The 22,835-nt window shown below is 49.3% G+C and overlaps 1 protein-coding gene and 1 pseudogene across 1 annotated transcript in view; both read left to right on the top strand.

The window, feature by feature from the left end:
* LOC121559657 overlaps positions 1–17,056 on the top strand; it is a 71,009-nt gene extending 53,953 nt beyond the window's left edge. Inside the window, 5 exon segments of the mRNA XM_045214541.1 lie at positions 10,875–11,100; positions 11,102–11,194; positions 12,511–12,856; positions 12,959–13,077; positions 17,009–17,056. Of these exon segments, the coding sequence (XP_045070476.1) occupies positions 10,875–11,100; positions 11,102–11,194; positions 12,511–12,856; positions 12,959–13,077; positions 17,009–17,056 (832 nt within the window).
* LOC121565550 lies at positions 9,818–10,260 on the top strand (annotated as a pseudogene).
* Positions 17,057–22,835: the final 5,779 nt, after the last annotated feature.

The following is a 22,835-nucleotide window of genomic DNA, read 5'->3' as shown; positions in this document are numbered from 1 at the left end:
ATTGAGTGTGTCGTTGAACAGCCGCTTAAGACCAGTAGAGAGGCATTGTGGCACCACCGTGTGGTGACAGTCAGAGATCACACCTTTCAGACTGAGTTCTGTAAAGGATAAGTCTCATGCTAAGCGGCAGTCTCAGTCAGACAATGACATGATGACGCAATCGCTTTCCGGGAAGAGCGCTCTGTCTCAGGCCAGTACCTCAGACAGTGCAGTTCAGACCCGTGCTGCGTTCACGGAGTGCAAGATTACTGGAGTTACGGTCGTAACCAACGTATCAAAGCCCCCCGATTCACCCAGAACGAGCTGATGTGTCCTCTCCCTTTCAAAGGGGGCCCACCTTGGGCTATTCCACCAACCCAGTGCTGGGGAATAGCGGCGGCGTGGGCCATAGAGGGGTGGCGTACGAGTTCACGAGGATGCCGTTTGGGTACGCCCTGGCACCTCGAACGTTTTCCAAATGTGTGGAGGCGGCATTGGAACCGCTGCGTTGTCAAGGGATAAGGATATTAGCCTACCTAGACGACCTGCGGGTTCTCGCCCCGTCAGCAGAGCTGACGTTCACGCACACGACACAGACAGTGATTCATCTCACGCGTCTGGGGTTCGCTGTGAATTGGAAAAAGAGCGCACCCTGGCCCAGTCATCAGATAGTCTACCTGGGACTACAGCTAGACACTGTAATGATGAGGGCGCGAATTTCGAACCCTCGAAGGGCAGCATTGGTACTAGCCCTGAGGGAGTGTCGTCCGAATCACACAGTAACGGCGCTATCGATCATGTCACTTTTGGGTCTCATGTCGGCAGCCCACTCTGTGGTCCCGCTGGGGTTTCTGCACATGCGCAGAACACAGCGGTGGTTCGCCCAACTAAGACTAGACCCAGTGCGTCAACGTCATCGGTTGGTGGTGGTTCCTCTCTCGCTAAGAGCAGACCTGGACTATTGGAGGAACCCGTGCGTTCTCACGCACGGAGTCCCGATGGGCAAGGTGTCATCCTACATTCCAGTGTATACAGATGCCTGTCTAACTGGATGGGGAGGGGACATGTCAGTCTCAAGCGATAGGTGGTGCATGGCCTCAATCAGGTCGGCACATAAACCTCCTGGAGTTGGAAACGGTTCGACTGGTTTTGAACCACTTCGCGTCTACCCTTCGGGGTCGCGATGTGTTGGTTTGGTCAGACAACCGGACCACAGTAGTTCACATAAATCGCCAGGGAGGGGTCAGGTCTCCTGCCCTCCATCGGGCGGCAGAGGAATTGTGGCTGTGGGCGCACAAGCACCTTCGCTCGTTGAGAGCAGCGCACATTCCGGGCTACTTGAACGTAGGGGCAGATCTCATGTTAAGAGGGGGTCCTCGAGACGACGAGTGGTGTCTGCACCCAGACATTGTTCTCCAAATTTGGAAACAATTCGGGAGAGCCGAGGTGGATCTGTTCGCGTCACGTGTGAACGCGCAGTGTCCCCTATGTTTCTCCCTGAGACAACAGGACGAGCCGCCATTGGGAAGAGACGCATTCGCGCACTGCCCGTGGCCGAAAGTTTATGTTTGATAAGCAGAAATCGCCCTCCACCATTCGAGTGTTTGCAGCGGCAATTTCAGCTGGTCATGAAGGGTTTAACGTTCAGTCACCCATTAGTGAAACGTTTTTTATTGGGAACGCGACGGCTTAGGCCAATGCCTAGAGCTACGCTGCCCCGATGGGATTTGGCCTTGGTTCTCGAAGCGCTATGTAAGTCGCCGTTCGAGCCATTGAATCAAATACCCCTCAAAATGCTGTCTATCAAGACGGCGCTGTTGCTCGCCTTGACTACCGCTAAGCGGGTCAGTGATTTGAGTGCACTGTCGACGAGACCCGACTGCCTTGCCATTAATGGCGATTTGAGCAGAGCGGTGTTACGTCCCAACCCGGCATTTGTGCCGAAGGTTATTAACAGTGCATATAGATCACAGACCGTGGAATTGTGGGCTTTTTATCCCCCCTCCCCATGGGGAGAGGAGTGAGAAAAAGCTTCATTGTTTGTGCCCAGTACGCGCTTTGGCGTGTTACGTTGAGCGCACAGCAGCGATAGGTCATCGCCTCAGCTGTTTGTGTGTCACGGTGCGGCTGCATTGGGTAGACCACTTTCAAAACAGCGATTGCCTCATTGGCTTTGTGAAGGCATTGAGACGGCGTACGAGGCGGCGGGGCAACAACCGCCTCAGGGTATTAAAGGCGCACTCCACTCGTGGAGTAGCAGCTTCTACTGCCCTCTTCAGAGGTACAGAGGTAGTGGATATTTGTAGAGCGGCGTCTTGGTCGACACCGTCTCCTTTTATTCGTTTCTATCTGTTGGATATGTCTTCTAACTCTTTGGCTCGATCTGTGTTCAGCGTGGCTGAAGGGAGATCTTGAGAAGGAAACAGAGAAAGAAAGCAGGATTGTGACCATGTTCATAAATCCGCTTTTATTAGAAGAAACATATTATGGCACGTTTTCAACTCTTTAGCTCGGTCGGCATTCAGCAGAGCTGAAAGGCGATTTCGAGCTAAAGGAGAGGACAGAGCAGGACCTTGGACAGGTTCCAATCAGGTCCGCCTTGGTTAGGAAAACGTGTTATGTCAAGAATAGGCTTTTTTAATTTTCAAGCTCGATTGCACTCAGCATAGCTGAAAGAGAATCTTGAGCTAGAGGAGAGAGAAGCAGGACGATGGACAGGTCTCTATCAGGTCCGCTTCGGATGAAAAGCTATCTGTGGCATGTCTCTTGACTCAGGGTCAGTACATAGAGACATGTATTGAATTGACAGAATGTGAGGTCATCTATCTGATTCAGATAGTATGACTTATATATTTTGTTCCTGCCTACTAATCTCTGGGTTCCATTGAGTGAGTAAGGCGGTCTGTTGGACACTTAATGAAGAGTGACTGATGTCATTCCATTAGTGGACGATAGTGTTGTCACAGAATATTGAGGCACGGCTATCTGCTGGTACAGATTAGCACGGCGTCTATTCTGATGATCTGCCCACTAGCCATTGGCATTGCTATTGAGCTAGATGGGGCGGGTCTATAACCGATGACGCGGTATATTGTGACGCCCGGGTGGGTCTTTTAGTCGCAGTACTGCGGGAATTGGTTGCAGCCATTGCTGGGCTTGACCTATTCTCATTTTTGAATGGGATGTGTTAGGCTCGGCAGGGGGTACATTTTGGAGCGTTTCGCTCCGCCGTAAACCAATAGGAGCAGAGCTCCCCTATGGGGCGGAGCTCCACGATATAGAACGACTAGTTACCGGAGTGTAACTCCAGTTCTATGAGTGGAGCGGAGCCCCATAGGACTTAAGGCCCTACCGACCCTCTCTAGTCTCGCTGAAGATAATATCTCGGGAGGCAGATTGAGGGAACGGGGTTCCTTATATAGGGACACCTGTACTCCCATTGGCTGTAGGTGTGTGCATAATTTTGCTTCAGGCTGTTCTGCCCTAGGGCAGAGGGTAAACCAATAGGAGCAGAGCTCCCCTATGGGAGCTCCGCTCCACTCATAGAACTGGAGTTACACTCCGGTAACTAGTCGTTTTTGTTTCAACACCTGGTTCTATATCGTGGAGCTCCGCCCATGGGGGAGCTCTGCTCCTAATGAGTTTAAGGCGGAGCGTAGCGCTCCAAAATGTACTCCCTGCCGAGCCTAACACTTCCCATCGAAACGAAAAGTCAAGCCTAGCAATGGCTGCAACCGAGTCCCGCAGTACTGCAACTAAAAAAACCCCTACGGGCGTCACAATATACCGCGTCATCGGTTAAAAGACCCGCCCCACCTAGTCCAATGGCAATGCCAATGACTAGTGGGCAGAGCACCAGAATAGAAGCCATACTAATCTGTACTAGCAGATAGATGTGCCTCAATATCCTGTGAAAACACTACCGACCACTAATGGAATGACATCAAGTGTCACTCTACATTATGAACGCGGTAGACCGCCTCACTCACTCAATGGAATCCCAGAGATTAGTGGGCGGGAACAAAACCTCGGTCATACTAACTGAACAAGCAGATAGATGACCTCATACTCTGTTAATCAAGGCATGCCTCTACTGTACTGACCCTGTCAGTCAGGATTCATGCCACAAAATATGTTTTCTTATCCAAAGCGGACCTGATGGAAACCCAGTCCATAGTCCTGCTTTTCCCTCTCTTCCTAGCTCCAGATCTCCCTTCAGCTATGCTGATTACAGACCGAGCCAAAGAGTTAGAAAACACATCTGTCAAAAAACACGTCTTCCTAACCAAAGCGGACCTGATGGAAACCTGTGTCCACAGTCCTGCTTCTCCTCTCTTTCTTGCTCAAGATCTCCCTTCAGCCACGCCTGAGTACAGATCGAGCCAGAGAATTAGAAGACATATCTAAGAGATAGAAACGGATAAATGGAGACGGCGTCGACTCAGGATGCTGCTCTACAGATATCCTCTACTCCTGCTCTAAAAAGGGCAGTAGAAGCCGCTACTCCACGAGTGGAGTGAGCTCTGATACCCTGAGGCAATTGCCGCCCTGCTACCTCATAAGCTGTCTCAATGCCTTCACAAAGCCAGTGAGACAGCCTCTGTTTTAAAAGTGGTCTACCTAGTGCAGCCGCACCGTGACACACAAACAACTGAGGCGATGACCTAATCGCTGCTGTGCGCCTCGACGTAACACGCCAAAGCGCGTACCGGGCACAGGCGATGGAGCTTCTCCTCACTCCTCTCTCATGAGGAGGAGGAGAAAAAGCCCACAGCTCCACGGTCTGTGACCTATATGAACTCTTAATAACCTTCGGCACAAATGTCGGGTTAGGACGTAACACTGCTCTGCTCAGGTCACCATTGATGGCCAGGCAGTCGGGTCTCGTCGAAAGAGCACACAAATCACTGACCCGCTTAGCTGTAGTCAAAGCGAGCAACAGTGCTGTCTTGATAGACAGCATCTTGAGGGGTATTTGATTCAATGGCTCGAACGGCGACTTACATAGCGCTTCGAGTACCAAAGGCAAATCCCACTGAGGAAGCGTGACTCTAGGTGTTGGCCTAAGTCGCCGCGTTCCTAATAGGAAGCGTTTCACTAGAGGGTGACTAAAGACATTGTCTCTGCCAAAACCCTCATGACAAGCTGAAATCGCTGCTGCAAACACTAATCGTGGCAGGCGATTTTTGCTTATCAAACATGAGCTGCAGAAAAGGGAGAATACTCTCCACCTGACAGCTCATGGGGTCCACACCTTGTGTGACACACCATCGTGAAAACCCGTTCCATCTACTGGCATACATCTTAGAAGTGGAACTGGCACGTGAACCCTGTATGGTCCTGATCACTGCATCAGATAACCCACGGCGCTCTAGCCTGTCCATCTCAGCAGCCAGGCCTTCAGTGGTTGGCCGATTATGGGCAATTTCCCTATCGTGCCAGCCGCCTGAGACAACGCGTCCCCGTCGATGTGGAATTGGCCAAGGTGGCGCAATCAACATCTGACTCATCTCCGCAAACCACAGAGCCCCGGGCGATCGGGGGCGCTATCAGTATCACTGACAGCCCCCTGACCTCACCCTGGCTAGCAGTGGGAGAATGCAGGACAGCGGAGGGAATGCATACAGGAGAACTCTCGGCCACGGTTGGTGCGCAAAGGCGTCCCTTCCCAGTGGCGGTTCGTCCCTGTTCCCTCAGAGAGAACCACAGAGGACATTGCGCGTTCACGCGTGGACGTGAATAGGTCCACCTCGGCTCTCCCGAATTGTTCCCAATCTGGAGATCAATGTCTGGATGCAGACACCACTCGTCGTCTCGAGGACCCCCTCTTGACATGAGGTCTGCTCCTACGTTCAAGTAGCCCGGAATGTGTGCTGCTCTCAATGAGCCGAAGGTGCTTGTGAGCCCACAGCCACAATTCCTCTGCCGCCCGATGGAGAGCAGGAGACCTGACTCCACCCTGGCGATTTATGTGGGCTACTGTGGTCCGGTTGTCTGACCAGACCAGCACATCGCGACCCCGAAGGGTAGACGCGAAGTGGGTCAGAACCAGTCGAACCGTTTCCAACTCCAGGAGGTTGATGTGACGACCTGATTGAGGCCATGCACCACCTATCGCTTGAGACTGACATGTCCCTCCCCATCCCGTCAGGGACGCATCCGTGAATACTGGGATGTGAGAGGACACCTTTCCTATCGGGACTCCGTGCGTGAGAACGCGCAAGTTTCTCCAATAGTTTAGGTCTGCACTGAGCGAGAGGGGAACCACCACCAACCGATGACGTTGACGCAATGGGTCTAGTCTTAGTTGGGCAAACCATCGCTGCGTCCCTGCGCATGTGCAGGAGTCCCAGCGGAACCACAGAGTGGGCTGACGACATGAGACCCAAAAGTGACATGATCGACAGCGCCGTCACCGTGTGATTCGGACGACACTTCCTTAGGGCTAGCAACAAGGCTACCCTTCGGGGGTCCGAATTCGAGCCCTCATCCTCACAGTGTCTAGCTGTATCCCCAGGTAGACAATCTGATGAGTGGGCCAGGGCGCGCTCTTTTTCCAATTCACAGCGAACCCCAGACTTGTGAGATGCATCACTGTCTGTGTTGTGTGAGTGATCGCCAGCTCTGCTGACGGGGCGAGAACCAGTAGGTCGTCCAGGTAGGCTAGTAGCCGTATTCCCTGACGACGCAACGGGTTCCAATGCCGCCTCCACACACTTGGAAAATGTGCGAGGTGCCAGGGCGTACCCAAATGGCATCCTCGTGTATTCGTACGCCACCCCTTGAAAGGCGAACCGCAGAAACTTCCTGTGACGCGGCTGAACCGGCACATGAAAGTACGCGTCCTTTAGGTCTATGCTCGTACAAAAGTCCCCTCTCTGGACACATTCCAGCAGACGTTTTGTCGTTAGCATTCGGAAGGGCCGTTTGGTTATGCTCTGTTGAGAATGCGTAAATCCAAAATCGGCCTCACTCCCCCGTCTTTTTGGGCACTAGGAAATAAGGCGAATATAGCCCTTTGTTCCTTTGCTCCCGGGGAACTACTGTCACCGCCTCCTTCGCCAAAAGTTCCGTAATCTCTGTCATCAGAGCGGCCACTTTGTCTGGCGTTTTCATCACCGTCTCCACCACTCCCCTGAACAGGGGGTGGGGTCCGGTGGAATTGGAGAGCATAACCCTTCTGCAACGTCTGTTCTAGCCAGCGTGAGAGGGTGCAGCTTCTTCGCCACTGCCAGCAATGCAGAGAAAGTGGCTGGGCGCGAAGCTGTGGTGCATCCAGTAGGAAGGACCTGTATTCCTCTATGGCCCTTACCGCCACTGTTCCCCAACATTAAAGTGGTGGAACAGCCCAAGGTGGGCCTCCCGTGAAAGGGAGAGGAAATGCGTTCTGAGAAAGAAAGAGGAGTAGGGACATCGGTTAAACCCGTAACCGTCGTATTCCTGCCCTCCTTGAACGCATCGCCGGGTCTGAATTGCGCTGACCGAGGCCACAGCCTGCGGCAGGGCACCATCCCCAGCAAGCGATTGCGTCATCTTAGGTGACTGCAATTCGCTATCAGAGCCCTTCACTACAGTACTCCTAGAAGTCTGTAGTATGAGGTCTCTATGAGGTAAAACAAGGCGGCGCCTTGATACCTTCTTAACTTTCACCTTCTGTGTGTGTTCAACTCTGCACCCCTGGTGGGTTGAGTCACGCTCAGTGTGGTGAGTATTAGCGCGTTCAAAGGGAAGTGGGGGCGCCGATACACTGGGCACCTTCGTGACCGTGGTAATCGGGCCCTCCGTGAACGCAGCATGGGTCTGAATCGCACTAACCGAGACCTTAGTCTGCGATAGTGTGCCATCCCCAAATAGCGGCTGCGTGCGTCATGTCTCCTGACTGAGACTGCAGCCTGCTATGAGAGACACTCACTACAGTACTCCTTGGGGTCTGTAAAGTGAGGTCTCTTTGAGATAAGCCAAGATGGTGTCTTGGTATCTTTCCTCCTTCACCTCCTGTGTGCGTTCAGCTCTGCACCTCTGGTGGGCTGAACTACGCTCAGTGTGGTGAGTATTGGCCGTTCAGAAAGAAGTGGGGGCGCCGATACACTGGAAACCTTCGTCACCGGGTAATCGGGCCCTCCGTGAACGCAGCATGGGTCTGGGTCGTACTAACAGAGACCTTAGTCTGTGATAGTGCGCCATCCCCCAATGTGGTTATTATCAGCGCGTTCTGAGAGAAAACGGGGCGCCCGATACGTTGGTTACGCCCGTAACCGTAGTAATCAGGCCCTCCGTGAGACGCAGCACGGGTCTGAACTGCACTGACTCAGGCGTTAGCCTGAGACAGAGCGCCGTCCCGAATAGCGGTCGCGTCATCATGCCATTATCTGGCTGAGACTGCAGCCTGCTATGTGAGACACTCACTACAGCACTCCTAGGAGTCTGTAAAGTGAGGTCTTTATAAGGTACACTTAATACCTTTTATATACCTGCCTTATGTGTGCATTCAGCAACGCACCATGGTGGGCTGAGCTGCACTCATAGTGGTAAGAGAGAGCGAGAGTGAGGAAGGTCGAACGCTCTCGGATGTATTATGGAAAAGGGGCTCTTTTTTGACAGTGTCAAGTAGAGCCAACTCTTTATTACACACATCAACAAAAAACATTCTCCTCCATACACTCAACGGTAGAGTGGGGGGCAGTGGGCTCGGTCACAGCAGGCGCTGTGCCGTCTTCCGTTCTCTCCCCCTCGCCTGTCATAAACGGCGTCTCTTCTGGCAGCCCTTCGGGTGATGCCAGGATGACGCTTTAATGACCTCTCTCGCCGGCACCTCTGGCGCTGCAGGGGGGGGCGAGGCCCACTCCCTTGCTGCTGGAGGCCGCCGTCTGACGCCAAGCTGTAGCGAGAGTAACGGCCGCCCTTCCTCATATCCACTTCCGGGTTGGAGGGAATGGGGGGCAGCTTAATCTCCCGCTGTTTAGCAGCCCACTCAATGAGACCTGAGAATTCAGGCACAGAGAGGCTGTGGCGTCATCATCCAGGGATGTAATGACCTCACAATTTCCCGAAGGAAAAGGGGTGTTAAACATCTGGGTCAGTGTAATGAATTGTTCCAATAGAATATTCATTTCTTCCCCAATAGCCCTGTCATCTCCTGAGTCAGCGCCTTCAGATGATGCCTCAGAAGCTGAGACTAACACTGATAGCACATCCTCAAGAGGAATATCCTCCCTAAAAATGCCCAACGCTGCTTCCACTCCTTCAAAAAGGAGGGCGCATAGTGGGGGATTAATGAAGCTGTCCCTGGCGTGCTGTGTCCCTCAACCCACGAAACATATGTCGGGGGGTGCGACAGCCGCCAAGGGGAACAGCGACATTGAGCTCTGAAAAGAGCTTTTGTTAAATACTTACCCTATGGATAAGCTTGGTGTGCTCATTGTAGGACGAGCGTCGATGATCTGGAAAATCGACGGCGTTTTTCTTCGTCCTGAGTCTTCTCTTCGTCTCTTCTTGGCTTCTTCAGTCTAGTCCAGTCGCTGAAGAAAAAGGGAGGCTGATTGAGGGAGGCACCCCCTCTTATAGGGACACCTGTACTCCTATTGGCTGTAGGTGTGTGCATAATTTTGTCTCAGGCTGCTGCTGCCTTAGGGCAGAGGGTAAACCATTAGGAGCAGAGCTCCCCTATGGGGCGGAGCTCCACGATATAGAACTAGTCGTCTTTCTGTCCCTCGCTCCAATTGGATAAGGCCACACCAGCCCGGTGGCCAATCGTTGCCTCTTGTGGCGAGTATAAGTACGGCTCTCGAAGTGGCAAGCGGCTCATTCAGACTTTCTGTGACTTTCTCAAGCTACCAATATGAGCGGAAGAGGCAAAACCGGAGGCAAGGCCAGGGCGAAGGCAAAGACCCGTTCATCCTGTGCTGGGCTCCAGTTCCCGTGGGCCGTGTGCACAGGCTGCTGCGCAAAGGCAACTACGCCGAGCGTGTGGCGCTGGCGCACCAGTCTACCTGGCCGCCGTGCTCGAGTACCTGACTGCTGAGATCCTGGAGTTGGCGGCAACGCTGCCCGTGACAACAAGAAGACTCGTATCATCCCCCGTCACCTGCAGCTGGCCGTCCGTAACTGACGAGAGCTGAACAAACTGCTCGGCGGTGTGACCATCGCTCAGGGTGGTGTGCTGCCCAACATCCAGGCAGTGCTACTCCCAAAGAAGACCGAGAAGGCAGTCAAAGCCAAGTAAATTCGCTACTGCGACTTCAACTTGACTACTCAACCCCCAAAGGCTCTTTTAAGAGCCACCTCCATATTTCCATCAAAAAGGCACAATTGTTCCATGTATACACGCACCTCTACATTACCCACCATGTATGTTGTTCACTAACACGTCTAAAAGCTATGTATTGCATCTTTTCGTTGCCTGAAGTCTAGCTTCAGTGTGTGTGTGTATATATATATACAACCATATATACAACCGTCTGGCATCATCCACTTCCTTTGGACTATAGTAGCACAGTAAAATGCTTTACAAAGGAGGGGGAAAAGAAACGAGTGATAATATAGGCCGAATAGTTACAAGAATTGTGTTCAGATGAATAATTGACACTATTAGTTGTGTGTCATTAGTTGCCTTGAATGCAGTCCAGAAGAAACATTGCATGCCAACTTACTTTGAAAGTCCCATGTTGCAGTGCTGCTGAGAGACTCATGCAGAGGCCCAAACTTTACAGTGGAGCACGGAGCCCAACTTGTGGTTAAATTTGGGTACTGCACACCATGGTTATTTGCTCTTTAGAGAGAGGCATATAACAGAGGCGCGCTTTCTGTGCCACTGGCCTCAATCAGGTCGGCCAAACACAGATAATAGCGCACCGCTCACCGGTGCTGAAGTCATTCATCCACTTGAACTCAACTAGCGAACACACCATGTCTGGAAGAGGCAAAGGCGGCAAGGGGCTCGGAAAAGGAGGCGCCAAGCGTCACCGCAAAGTTCTCCGCGATAACATCCAGGGAATCACCAAACCCGCTATCCGCCGTCTGGCTCGCCGCGGCGGCGTGAAGCGTATTTCCGGTCTGATCTACGAGGAGACCCGCGGTGTCCTGAAGGTGTTCCTGGAGAACGTGATCCGTGACGCAGTCACCCTACACGGAGCACGCCAAGAGGAAGACCGTTACCGCCATGGACGTGGTCTACGCTCTGAAACGTCAGGGACGCACCCTGTACGGTTTCGGCGCGGTTAAACGCACTCTCTCGGAACCTCAACACCCCGACTCGAACCCAAAGGCTCTTTTAAGAGCCACCCACATCCGCTTCAAAAGTGCCCATTCCATAGTGTTTTTTTCTTCAGTATGCTATTTAGTAGGAAAGTATGAGCCACTTCGAGTGGACAGGGAGTATTAATTATAGGATTCTAATGTCCCTTCCAGTTTTACCGCACAGAGGGAGGCCTATATCTGACAGTGGCAAAGTGTAGTGACGTTGTTATTTTGGGTCAAGCAATAGTGGAATTTGGACAACATAAAGCCACCACGAGTCGGTAGACGTGGCTTGAAAAGAGGGGACAGCGCTGCGCACACACACACAGTCCAAAATGCGAGCCCCTATGTCTGACGGTGCCAAAGTGGGCAATTCTATCACCAGCATTATTTGGCACAACAATCGTGCCATTTGGACAACTATCAAAGGCCCCTTTTTGAAACACACAATCCCCCATCGGGTCACAGAGCATAGGCTATAGAGAGGAGGGAGGGGGTGAGGACCAGCGCGCGCACCCCCAATTGTCGAGTCACGCTGCGGAGTCAAGCAGGTGAACAATATATTAGTAGAGACAGCCAACCTACCTACCTACCAGAAGACAACACACAATCTCACTGTGTAGAAATAGTAGGCTACAAATACAACAACAACAACACTCACAATGCCAGTGCACAAAAAGTACTAATACAATAACACACACACACAGTGCAAGTAAGCATGTCGTAGGACTGTTTATACCATGTGGATCCTGTACATACGACGAATACAACCTGAAACTTGAGGTACAACACTAGTCTCAGCCAGGCCTCACAGGTGCATGTGTTTTAAGGTCCCCAAAAGAGCGCTTCTTTAAAAACACCCCTGACCACATCAGGGGACCCCAAACCATTTGATTCCCTTGCCAGACATCTCGGCTCACTACACAACAAGTGCTGCTCTGCAATCGGATGCACTTTTAGGCCATTTAGGAGACAAATAGCACAGATAAACCAGTGCGCACCGCTCCACCCGACAGTCGAACGGTGAGGTTTTGAGCGAGTCGCAACAAAATGCACGGCCCTTCCGCGGGCCACATGACTTTATTCTGAACGGAGACAAGTCTGCTCGCTGGGCCGTTCGCTTTTGGACCAAAAACACGTCTCCGTCGGTGACTTTTGGGCCGATATAGGCGAACAGAAAACACAAGTGAAAGAGCATTTGGCCAGCCCAGAGAAGCCGAGCTGGGTGCCTTGAGTCTACATGGTTCTCATGTCGCGTTTAAGGCCAGCCCCCTGCTCCGTGTGGAGCTTCAATAGCGCAGAGCAGCGTCTACAGCAAACTTCTCCTCGCAGACCGTGTGTGTGTACCGGACCAAACGACAGACAGACATGGCAGAAGTCGCACCAGCACCCGCAGCAGCCGCGTCGGCGAAAGGCACCCAAGAAGAAGGCAGCAGCCAAGCCCAAGAAAGCGGGACCCAGCGTAGGAGAGCTCATCGTCAAGGCTGTGACCGCTTCCAAGGAGAGGAGCGGCGTGTCCCTGGCCGCGCTCAAGAAGACGCTGGCGGCGGCGGCTACGACGTGGAGAAGAACAACTCACGCGTCAAGATCGCAGTCAAGAGCCTCGTCACCAAGGGCACCCTGGTCCAGACCAAGGGCACCGGTGCATCCGGCTCCCTTCAAGCTCAACAAGAAAGCTGTCGAGGCGAAGAGGCCCGCCAAGAAAGCCGCAGTCCCCAAAGTAAATAAGGTGGCCGCCAAGAAGCCCGCCGCGGCGAAGAGCCCAAGAAGGTAGCAGCCAAGAAGGCCGTCGCCGCAAAGAAGTCCCCGAAGAAGGCCAAGAAGCCCGCTACACCCAAAAAGGCCGCCAAGAGCCCCAAGAAGGTGAAGAAGCCAGCGTAGCGGCCAAGAAGGCGGCAAAGAGCCCCAAGAAGGCTACAAAGGCAGCCAAGCCCAAAGCCGCTAAGCCCAAGGCAGCCAAGCCCAAGAAGGCAGCCCCCCAAGAAGAAGTAAACCTATTACAAACAGTGTTCTACTCGACACATGTTGTACCACAAAAGGCTCTTTTAAGAGCCACCCACCTCTTTCCATAGAAAGGGCATTGATTTCCATGTACTACCTGTCGTGAAAAAGAAATTACGCACGCTAGGCTACTTTTACGCACACAACATTGTCCCACTCTGGGTGTGTGCGAAGGGAGAGGCATATACTAGAGGGCTAAACACGCCTAAAAGCTACGTATTGCACCTTTTCGTTGCCTGAAGTCTAGCTTCAATGTGTGTGTGTGTGTGTATATATATATATATACAACCATATATACAACCGTCTGGCATCATCCACTTCCTTTGGACTATAGTAGCACAGTAAAATGCTTTACAAAGGAGGGGGAAAAGAAACGAGTGATAATATTGGCCGAATAGTTACAAGAATTGTGTTCAGATGAATAATTGACACTATTAGTTGTGTGTCATTAGTTGCCTTGAATGCAGTCCAGAAGAAACATTGCATGCCAACTTACTTTGAAAGTCCCATGTTGCAGTGCTGCTGAGAGACTCATGCAGAGGCCCAAACTTTACAGTGGAGCACGGAGGCCATCTTGTGGTAAATTTGGGTACTGCACACCATGGTTATTTGCTCTTTAGGCCAGCGTTTCCAAAACGCGGTCCTGGGGTCCCCAAGGGGTGCCCGTTTTGCAAATTGCGCCGATCCGTTGTTTTTTTAATCTATAATAGTCAAACTCCACCAAAACATTTGCTACCATCAAGAAGTACAAATGCAGGATCGGCGCATGCGTTGCTGTATTCAGCACCGTTGAATGGACAGCGCTTGTGCTGCATCTCCACTCACAACACGGGTAATAGGGGAGGTCCGCGGTGCTGAAATGGACAGGTCCTCTGCCCAGTTGCCAAGGGGTATTTCCCGTTTGGGGGACAACGGATCTGCTCAATTTGCCAAAACGCGCACCCCTTGGGGACCCCAGGACCGCGTTTGGGAAACGCTGGCCTAAAGAGCAAATAACCATGGTGTGCAGTACCCAAATTTAACCACAAGATGGCCTCCGTGCTCCAATGTAAAGTTTGGGCCTCTGCATGAGTCTCTCTTTTGGCGGCGCGAAGGAGGCGTTGAAAAAAGTTAAACTTTTTGCCAACTTTATGCAAATCACCAGCGGCGGACCGCTGAGCGATTAACCAATCATATCGAGTGGTTCCCATGACGACTTTGACGCTATGCGACCCAAGGCTGAGAGACTTTCTTCAGCAAAGATGGCTGACAAATATACTAGGATGGAAGCAAACATAAGTAATTATAACGTCATAACGAATCATGCAAAAACATTTACAGTTGCGAGGAATATGTTAGTTAATGTAGAGACAAAACGATTATGCATATTTTTGGTCATAAAGTTAATTTACGAAAATCGCTATTTAGCAAGTTATCTGACTGGCTAACATTAGCCAGCTAGCTGTCTAGCTTTATGGGTGTTGTGACGCGAGAATGAAATTGTAATTCTGAAAACCAGGCTGTCGTCTTGTGAAACGGTGGATGTAAAAAAATCTACCTAGCTAAAGCATTTACTGCAAATTGAATGTAGAATTTTGTAAACTTGCCTTGCTGATATTTGCAATGCATTGCAGCTGAAGTAACGTAGCTAACTATTTTCTTGCTTATTGTGTAGTGGAGGATAAATGTACCTGTATGCCTATGGATGTGTAGCTAGCTATGTAGCTGATCTGTGTATGTGGACCCTAAAACGTTTGGTGTAAATATTAGTTCAGAACCTAGCTATGAACCTCAGCTATCATAGCCGGTTGTATCAACTTCAAAACAGTCTGAATGACATTAATGAAGCCTATGGATTGAGTAGAATGTAATATAACTTTGTGCCAAGGATGCAAGTCTTATATACATGTAGTTATTACCATGCATGAGATCCCCACATAGTGTTCTGTAACATTGAATATATTCACTGATCATGTACTCTACATTGGCAAATAAAGGGTGCAGTTCAGGCATGAATGCCTGTGAAACATACTTTTTCAGTCATATCATCTCGCGGGCCGGATTAAATCCGTTTGCGGGCCGGATTCGGCCCGCGGGCCGTACGTTTGACACCCCTGATGTAATCTCACTAAACCGGTTCATCTCACTATCTAATTTCCTTCATCTGCATTGATCTGAGGACACTGGATAGGTGTAGTATTTCATCAAATGAGACTTAATTTCAACCAGTAGAGAATGTGAAACGCTTTATTGAAAGAAGTTCATTATCCAAGTGTTATAAACACATAATACATGCATTATAAATATAATTGTAATATATATTCTAAATAGAAGTTAAATCTGTACTTCAATGCACATCTGGTGTGCATTATAAAACCAGAGGAAGAAAGAGGAGGGGGGGAGAGAGGTGGGAGAAAGAGGAGGTGGGGAGAGAGGTGGGAGAAAGAGGAGGTGGGGAGAGAGGAGGTGGGGAGAGAGGTGTGAGAAAGAGGAGGTGGGGAGAGAGGTGTGAGAAAGAGGAGGTGGGGAGAGAGGTGGGAGAAAGAGGAGGTGGGGGAGAGAGGTGTGAGAAAGAGGAGGTGGGGAGAGAGGTGTGAGAAAGAGGAGGTGGGGAGAGAGGTGGGAGAAAGAGGAGGTGGGGAGAGAGGTGGGAGGAAGAGGAGGTGGGGAGAGAGGTGGGAGAGAGGTGGGAGAAAGAGGAGGTGGGGAGAGAGGTGTGAGAAAGAGGAGATGGGGAGAGAGGTGTGAGAAAGAGGAGGTGGGGAGAGAGGTGGGAGAAAGAGGAGTTGGGGGAGAGAGGTGTGAGAAAGAGGAGGTGGGGAGAGGTGGGAGAAAGAGGAGGTGGGGGAGAGAGGTGGGAGAAAGAGGAGGTGGGGAGAGAGGTGGGAGAAAGAGGAGGTGGGGAGGAGGTGGGAGAAAGAGGAGGTGGGGGAGAGAGGTGAGAAAGAGGAGGTGGGGAGAGAGGTGTGAGAAAGAGGAGGTGGGGAGAGAGGTGTGAGAAAGAGGAGGTGGGGGAGAGAGGTGTGAGAAAGAGGAGGTGGGGGAGAGAGGTGTGAGAAAGAGGAGGTGGGAAGAGAGAGAGGTGTGAGAAAGAGGAGGTGGGGAGAGAGGTGTGAGAAAGAGGAGGTGGGGAGAGAGGTGGGAGAAAGAGGAGGTGGGGAGAGAGGTGGGAGAAAGAGGAGGTGGGGAGAGAGGTGTGAGAAAGAGGAGGTGGGGAGAGAGGTGAGAAAGAGGAGGTGGGGAGAGAGGGTGGGAGGAAGAGGAGGTGGGGAGAGAGGTGTGAGAAAGAGGAGGTGGGGAGAGAGGTGGGAGAAAGAGGAGGTGGGGAGAGAGGTGTGAGAAAGAGTGTCAAAGACAGAAAGGGGAAAGAGGTAAGAATAGAGGAGCGATAGATGGAGAGAGATGGCATGTTATTCTAACACTGTCAGTCATCATATGTCTCCCGAGTGGTGCAGTGGTCTAAGGCACTGTCGCAGCGGCCAGCGACCGGGAGACCCATGGGCGGCGCACAATTGGTCCACGGTAGGGGAGGGTTTGGCCGGCAGGGATGTGGGTTTGTTTCCCACGGGGCCAGTATAAAAACAAACAAACATGTATGCACTCACTAACTGTAAGTCGCTCTGGATAAGAGAGTCTGCTAAAATGACTAAAATGTAAATAATCATCAGGAGGTGAAATGCAAAACTGACCTTGTATCATTAACTCTGGGACTACTATATCTGTATTTCAATGTAAAGCATCTCTTTAATAATACTTCCTGTTGACCCGACCAAGTGACCTCTCACCTCTGATCCTGCTGTGCCCTCTGTGTCAGCCAGTTCAGATGCGGGAGGGGTTCACCAACACAGCTGATATAACCTAGAGGATTTAGGGAGAAGGGAGGAGGGATGAGGTGAAGGAGAGAGACTTATTGAGAAAATAAGGTAGTTAAAGAGACAATGTTCAACAGGAATCTCTGTGTGTGGCCTCACCTGGTGTCCACACTAAGTGGCTGCAGAGTACTTGACTGGGCGGAGCGGGAACTGTGCTTCCGCAGAGGTAGGGGCCAGCAGGCCAGAGGTGGATGAACGAGCCTTTGGTTGTGCATAGTGTAGTCTATGGTGTTGCCAGGGAACAGCACCCTTCGAAGAAGTAGGAGGTGAAGATCTCCCGCACACGGATTGCCTCCTGTGCTGCGTTGTTGGCCCCCATCCTGGTAACATCCTGCAGAGCAGCAGACCTCTCCTCTGGCACACGGTGGCGAGCTGCAGGTCCCCTCCTGGTCCTCGCGTCCATCCTCATGATAGTTATGCAGGACACAGGAAGCCTTCACACACAGGCCTGAATTCCCCAGGAGGCAGTCCCAGTTGGCCCTGGTCACCCAACCTTGCAGTGCACTACACGGTAACTGAAGGCAATCGTTTTGAAGGAATCTCCAGTTACAAGGTATCTGCAGGAATATGGAAGATAATGCCATTATTAGACTTTTTACATCACCAGGTCATTGTGGATTACTAAAGTATCATATCCCTTATAACAAATCATGATAACATTGGATAGATAGATGCATGTGCAGCACGTGACAATAGCAGGATCATATCAAGGATAGAATCCCAAATGAACACATAAATACCACTCGAAGCTTGATCATTTGAACCAGCTGTGTAGTGCTAAGGCAAAAAACGTGCAACCCCTTCGAGTCCCCAGGACCACGACAGAGAACCACTGCTCTTCATCGGGACCTCTTCATCTGCAGACAGGCTTTCACAGCTCTCTGTACCTGAGGACAGAAAACCTCACCAGAAACAGACTTCACTATACTAAAAATTAGACCGCACTGAATATGATGTTACTGTTATCTCCCTCCTCACCTTCTAGGGACTGGAACTACCCAACAGAACCTGCCCTCTCCAGAACAGCCTACTCTCTCACTTTGACAGATGGGGCTGCTATCCTTTCACCCTCCTCCATGGCTATTAGCTAGCTACCTACAAATGCATTTGGGATTATAATGTTTTTACAGTGCTAAATACATCAAGTTAGCTAGCTAATATGAAGTTAGGCAGCTGGTCAAATGTAATTCACTTAGCTAGCTACCTATACAGTATGTAAAGTCGGCTAGATAGCTAGCTACGTTAGCAGCTCATTTGAGCTAGTTAGCTAATAATACATCGGGTTTTTTTTTACATTTTCAAAATGTATTTACTTACTTGAATAGGTTCACCCAGCCATGTGGACGATTGGAAACAGGACAGCAAAGTTCGTTGTTACCAGAGCGGTTTAGAGCATATTACTACTATTTACCTGTGAATAACCAGACCTTCATTCAAACTTGCTATGCTGAATTCTTGACGCCCAGTCGAACATGCTGCCAGCAAGCGGGCCAACGCACGGAGCATTACAAGCTAACCTGGCCGAACGCTCGTTGCAAAATAAATGGACACACACACGTTATTCAATCATTTCACCCACAGTGTTAGCGCAGCGTCTACGTGGCCAGGCGCTAAAATAAAACTCGGTTCTATTTGTGACTCTCGACCCGCTGCAAGTCCTCTCCTCTCCCATCTCCTCATTGGTTTTTTAGGAGCATCTACCGACGTGGGTGATTGAAAGATGAACTGAGGTCCGCACTCCAGTCCAGTTGGTGGTGGTAATGCACCTTAAAGTTGGTTGCCAACCGACATATAAAGTCCAAAGAAGAGAAGAAGAAGCCTGACTTTGGTTTACCATTTTATCTGTGGATGAATAGGCTCTATGCACGCATCACTTCCGCATTGGCGTAAGGATACTTTTGGCATTTCCGGTTACCGGAAAAAAACATTAGACAGTGACAGTAGACCGTTATGATGGCAGAGATGAAGTTTACAAGGTGTTTGCTGGAGTTGCCTAAAGTATCTGTTAATGATATAAGGAGGAAGTCCGGACATCCAGTACGACACCACGTAGCAAACTGGATAAAGGCTTCAAATTTTACGTTTCTTCTTTTCTTTGCAACTTTGAAGGTAATATGCTAACGCTTTGGTGTTTTAAGTCATGACTCCATCCTGCTTCAGGTTAATCATGCTTTAAATAAAGTTTAATCATGTGTATATCCTCTCACTTCATGTGTTTGTACTTTTATGAAAGTATCAGGTAAAAACAGGGCTCCAAATGAGATCTCTGTGAGAGCCCACTGCTACCGCTCAATGAAGAAACTAAAGCCACCACACCAGCTGTTGAACTTGTTCAAGGTTCCGTTCAACACATGTTTTACTCGTTTAATGTTACCACAGATTTGATTGCCATTGCTAAGAGAACACTTCAGAACATTAGTGGTTTCACTGATAGCTGAACAGTGGTAGCCTAATACAGACCAGGGTAGCTGAGTGGGAATTGCCATGCTTTGTTGTTGGGTCTGTTGTAAACAAATTGGGGTTTGGTTTGAAATGTAAACAATAATGAGATCACTACTTTTTCCTGACTTGATAAATTAATAATTGGTCATTTAGCAGACGCTCTTATCCAGAGCGACTTACAGGAGCAATTAGGGTTAAGTGCCTTGCTCAAGGGCACATCGACAGATTTTTCACCTAGTCGGCTCGGGGATTACTACTTTTTCCTGACTTGATGACTGCAATGACAGTAACATATTCCACTCAGCTATTCTTCAAACTGCTGATGTTCTACTCAAAACTGTCCTGTCATCTTTACTTCTTTCTTTATAAACATATGGCCCAACTTCCTTGCTTTTGTACTTTATGTTTCTACTTTTCAAGAGGAATTAGGAGCAAAACCTTCCCTCTACTGTTGTTATTAGTACTAGGTTACAATGTTGCACCACTCACCTACTGCTCTGCCAATACTGTTTGAAGGTAGTTAAATGGCACAAGACATAGTACATACAGTAGGTCAACTACATGGTACTGTAATACTCAGTTAGACAGACATACAGTAGGTCAACTACATGGTACTGTAATACTCAATTAGACAGACATACAGTAGGTCAACTACATGGTACTGTAATACTGTTAGACAGACATACAGTAGGTCAACTTACATGGTACTGTAATACTCAGTTAGACAGACATACAGTAGGTCAACTACATGGTACTGTAATACTGTTAGACAGGCATACAGTAGGTCAACTACATGGTACTGTAATACTGTTAGACAGACATACAGTAGGTCAACTACATGGTACTGTAATACTGTTAGACAGACATACAGTAGGTCAACTACATGGTACTGTAATACTGTTAGACAGACATACAGTAGGTCAACAACATGGTACTGTAATACTGTTAGACAGACATACAGTAGGTCAACTACATGGTACTGTAATACTGTTAGACAGACATACAGTAGGTCAACTACATGGTACTGTAATACTGTTAGACAGACATACAGTAGGTCAACTAGTGTAAATCATGTATAAACTACTGTGTTACTATATCAACAGAACTCGTTGCTACAGCTGCAACAGTTCAATCATGTATAAACTACTGTCTTATCAACAGACCCATTAAAGAGATTCTCTGATACTTTTGTATACTTTTTAGACAGTAGTGCTGAAAGTAGCACTCAGGAGCCACAAGTGGTCCCCGATAATTGCATACTATGTCACATACAGTGGGGCAAAAAAGTATTTAGTCAGCCACTATTTGTGCAAGTTCTCCCACTTAAAAAGATGAGAGAGGCCTGTAATTTTCATCATAGGTACACGTCAACTATGAAAGACAAATTGAGAAAAAAAATCCAGAAAATCACATTGTAGGATTTTTTTATGAATTTATTTGCAAATTATGGTGGAAAATAAGTATTTGGTCACCTACAAACAAGCAAGATTTCTGGCTCTCACAGACCTGTAACTTCTTCTTTAAGAGGCTCCTCTGTCCTCCACTGTTACCTGTATTAATGGCATCTGTTTGAACTTGTTATCAGTATAAAAGACACCTGTCCACAACCTCAAACAGTCACACTCCAAACTCCACTATGGCCAAGACCAAAGAGCTGACAAAGGACACCAGAAACAAAATTGTAGACCTGCACCAGGCTGGGAAGACTGAATCTGCAATAGGTAAGCAGCTTGGTTTGAAGAAATCAACTGTGGGAGCAATTATTAGAAAATGGAAGACATACAAGACCACTGATAATCTCCCCTCGATCTGGGGCTCCACGCAAGATCTCACCCCGTAGGGTCAAAATGATCACAAGAACGGTGAGCAAAAATCCCAGAACCACACGGGGGGGACCTAGTGAATGACCTGCAGAGAGCTGGGACCAAATTAACAAAGCCTACCATCAGTAACACCTACGCCGCCAGGGACGCAAATCCTGCAGTGCAAGACGTGTCCGCCTGCTTAAGCCAGTAAATGTCCAGGCCTGTCTGAAGTTTGCTAGAGTGCATTTGGATGATCCAGAAGAGGATTGGGAGAATGTCATATGGTCAGATGAAACCAAAATAGAACTTTTTGGTAAAAAACTCAACTCGTCGTGTTTGGAGGACAAAGAATGCTGAGTTGCATCCAAAGAACACCATACCTACTGTGAAGCATGGGGGGTGGAAACATCATGCTTTGGGGCCTGTTTTTCTGCAAAGGGACCAGGACGACTGATCCGTGTAAAGGAAACGAATGAATGGGGCCATGTATCGTGAGATTTTGAATGAAAACCTCCTTCCATCAGCAAGGGCATTGAAGATGAAACATGGCTGGGTCTTTCAGCATGACAATGATCCCAAACACACCGCCCGGGCAATGAAGGAGTGGCTTGTAAGAAGCATTTCAAGTGTCCTGGAGTGGCCTAGCCAGTCTCCTGATCTCAACCCCATAGAAAATCTTTGGAGGGAGTTGAAAGTCTGTGTTGCCCAGCGACAGCCCCCAAAACATCACTGCTCTAGAGGAGATCTGCATGGAGGAATGGGCCAAATACCAGCAACAGTGTGTGAAAACCTTGTGAAGACTTACAGAAAACGTTTGACCTGTGTCATTGCCAACAAAGGGTATATAACAAAGTATTGAGAAACTTTTGTTATTGACCAAATACTTATTTTCCACCATAATTTGCAATAAATTCATAAAAATCCTACAATGTGATTTTCTGGATTTTTTTTTCTAATTTTGTCTGTCATAGTTGACGTGTACCTATGATGAAAATTACAGGCCTCTCTCATCTTTTTTAAGTGGGAGAACTTGCACAATTGGTGGCTGACTAAATACTTTTTTTTCCCCCACTGTATGTGCAGATATGTGCACCACATCATTGGTCTCCCTCTCGCTCTGCTGGGTAGGCCTCTTGCTAGCTGTCACTCAAATGTGAGGGGCTGAAGCTCATTGGCTAGAACTCAAACGGCAAAGGGGCTGGCTCATGTGGGGGAAATGTAGGGGAAAAGGGCGTGGCACAGCTTGAAGAAAAGTCGCTTTCAAACTAGGGATTTTATTGCTAATTGAGGTAAGACCCTATTTCTGCTCTAGATTATACATGTAAGAACGACACATTGAAACATCCAGCCCAAAGTGGGAGGTTAAAAAAATAATTTCTTAGTCTCCAAACTACGGAGCATGTCTTTAAACCCCCTAGAGTCTATTGATACAACTAGGCATCAATCTAAGTAACAGAATAAAAACATCCCTGTCAAAATCCATCAGTTTATGATAGAGATATGCATGGAGTGCCCTCAATCC

This window comes from Coregonus clupeaformis, unplaced genomic scaffold (assembly GCF_020615455.1).
Source record: "Coregonus clupeaformis isolate EN_2021a unplaced genomic scaffold, ASM2061545v1 scaf0275, whole genome shotgun sequence".
NCBI lineage: Eukaryota > Metazoa > Chordata > Actinopteri > Salmoniformes > Salmonidae > Coregonus > Coregonus clupeaformis.
Note: the sequence above shows the minus strand (reverse complement) of the source record. Positions and strands in the feature narration are given on the sequence as shown.